This window comes from Galeopterus variegatus, unplaced genomic scaffold (genome assembly GCF_000696425.1).
Source record: "Galeopterus variegatus unplaced genomic scaffold, G_variegatus-3.0.2 Scaffold1637, whole genome shotgun sequence".
In the NCBI taxonomy this organism is placed as follows: Eukaryota; Metazoa; Chordata; class Mammalia; order Dermoptera; family Cynocephalidae; genus Galeopterus; species Galeopterus variegatus.
Window position 1 is genome coordinate 333,293 of NW_007727748.1, and position 1,131 is coordinate 334,423.

The window sequence follows — 1,131 nt, forward strand, 5'->3', positions numbered from 1 at the left end:
AGTGCTGTCCGAGGCCCCTGCAGGCTGTGGGTCTTGAGTCCACTGGACCCCTGGCTGGGTGGTAGTAGGGTGGCCCCGCCCCTGCGCTCAGCTACCTTCCCGGAAGCTGCAGTAGCTGTCGCGGCCCTTGACCTCACACCACTTCAGCGTGTAGTCCCCCTGGCGGCTGTCCCAGGTACGCTGCCAGCCCTTGCTCTCACAGTAGGAGCTGATTCTGCAGGGTAGGGGGCAGTGGTGACCCTGGGGTGCAGAGGTCCCTAGGGGAGGGCCGTGGATGCTACAGACAGCAGAATGGAGGCTGGGCCATGCCCTGGGGGTGGGGGATGGGGTGGGCACGAAGCAGGCCCCCACTCACATTGAGGCCCCGTTGGTGCCTCCGATGTAGTAGAAGGGACCCTGCCCGGTGCCGGGCACAGTGCTGTGTGGCCGCTTCTCCCCCCGCAGCAGGAGCTCCTCCAGGAGGGCAGCTGGGGATCTGGCAGGATCAGCATCGTCCAGGCGATCTGTGGCAGGCCGGTGGTCAGAGGTCTAGGAGGTCCTGGCCTGGCCAAGGTTTTCCCTAGCCCCTCCTGGCCCTGCCTGGAATGCAACAGGTCCCCTCCTGCAACCCCCTCCTGCAACCCCCACCTGCATCTTGGTCCAGTGGGCTCAGCTGATGCAGGAGCCCCTCCTCTCGGCCACTCCCCATCAGTCTCTCATGGGCCCAGCCTGTGAGCCGGCAGGGTCAGGATGAGGTGAACCCACAGAGTCCTGCCCTAGTTCAGCCCCAGGTGGGCTCCAGCCTATTTCCAGCAGCGGCTGGGCAGTCACCCCAACCTGTCTTGGCCCAATCGCAGCCCAGACTCAGAGCTGACCGGGCAGCCTAGGGACCGTCACTTATTATCCTCTGGGGCCAGCCTTTGAGTACGTGGGATCCAGATGGGAAAGGAGGCATGGAGGGTGGCCCCACCCTCACCCTCCTTACCAACAGGGCAGGGGCTGGAGTGTGAGGCTGGGGCTGGGGACAGACATGGTGCCAGGACACGCTGGGGGCAGGAGTCACAATGTTCATCATGATGTCATAGGTGACCCAAACCCAAGGGGCCATTGTCAGGCAGAGGAGATGGGGGCTGTGCTGGGCGGGAGGGGGGG

At 64.8% G+C, this 1,131-nt stretch overlaps 1 protein-coding gene across 1 annotated transcript in view; it reads right to left on the bottom strand.

Moving 5' to 3' along the window:
- Nucleotides 1–1,131, bottom strand: part of TTLL10 (tubulin tyrosine ligase-like family, member 10) — a 15,967-nt gene that overhangs the window by 13,998 nt on the left and 838 nt on the right. The window contains exons 2-4 of the mRNA XM_008578170.1: nt 628–708; nt 356–503; nt 96–214 (exon numbers count right to left, since the gene is read on the bottom strand). Coding sequence (XP_008576392.1) covers nt 96–214; nt 356–503; nt 628–708 — 348 coding nt within the window. The remainder of the gene's footprint in view (nt 1–95; nt 215–355; nt 504–627; nt 709–1,131) is intronic.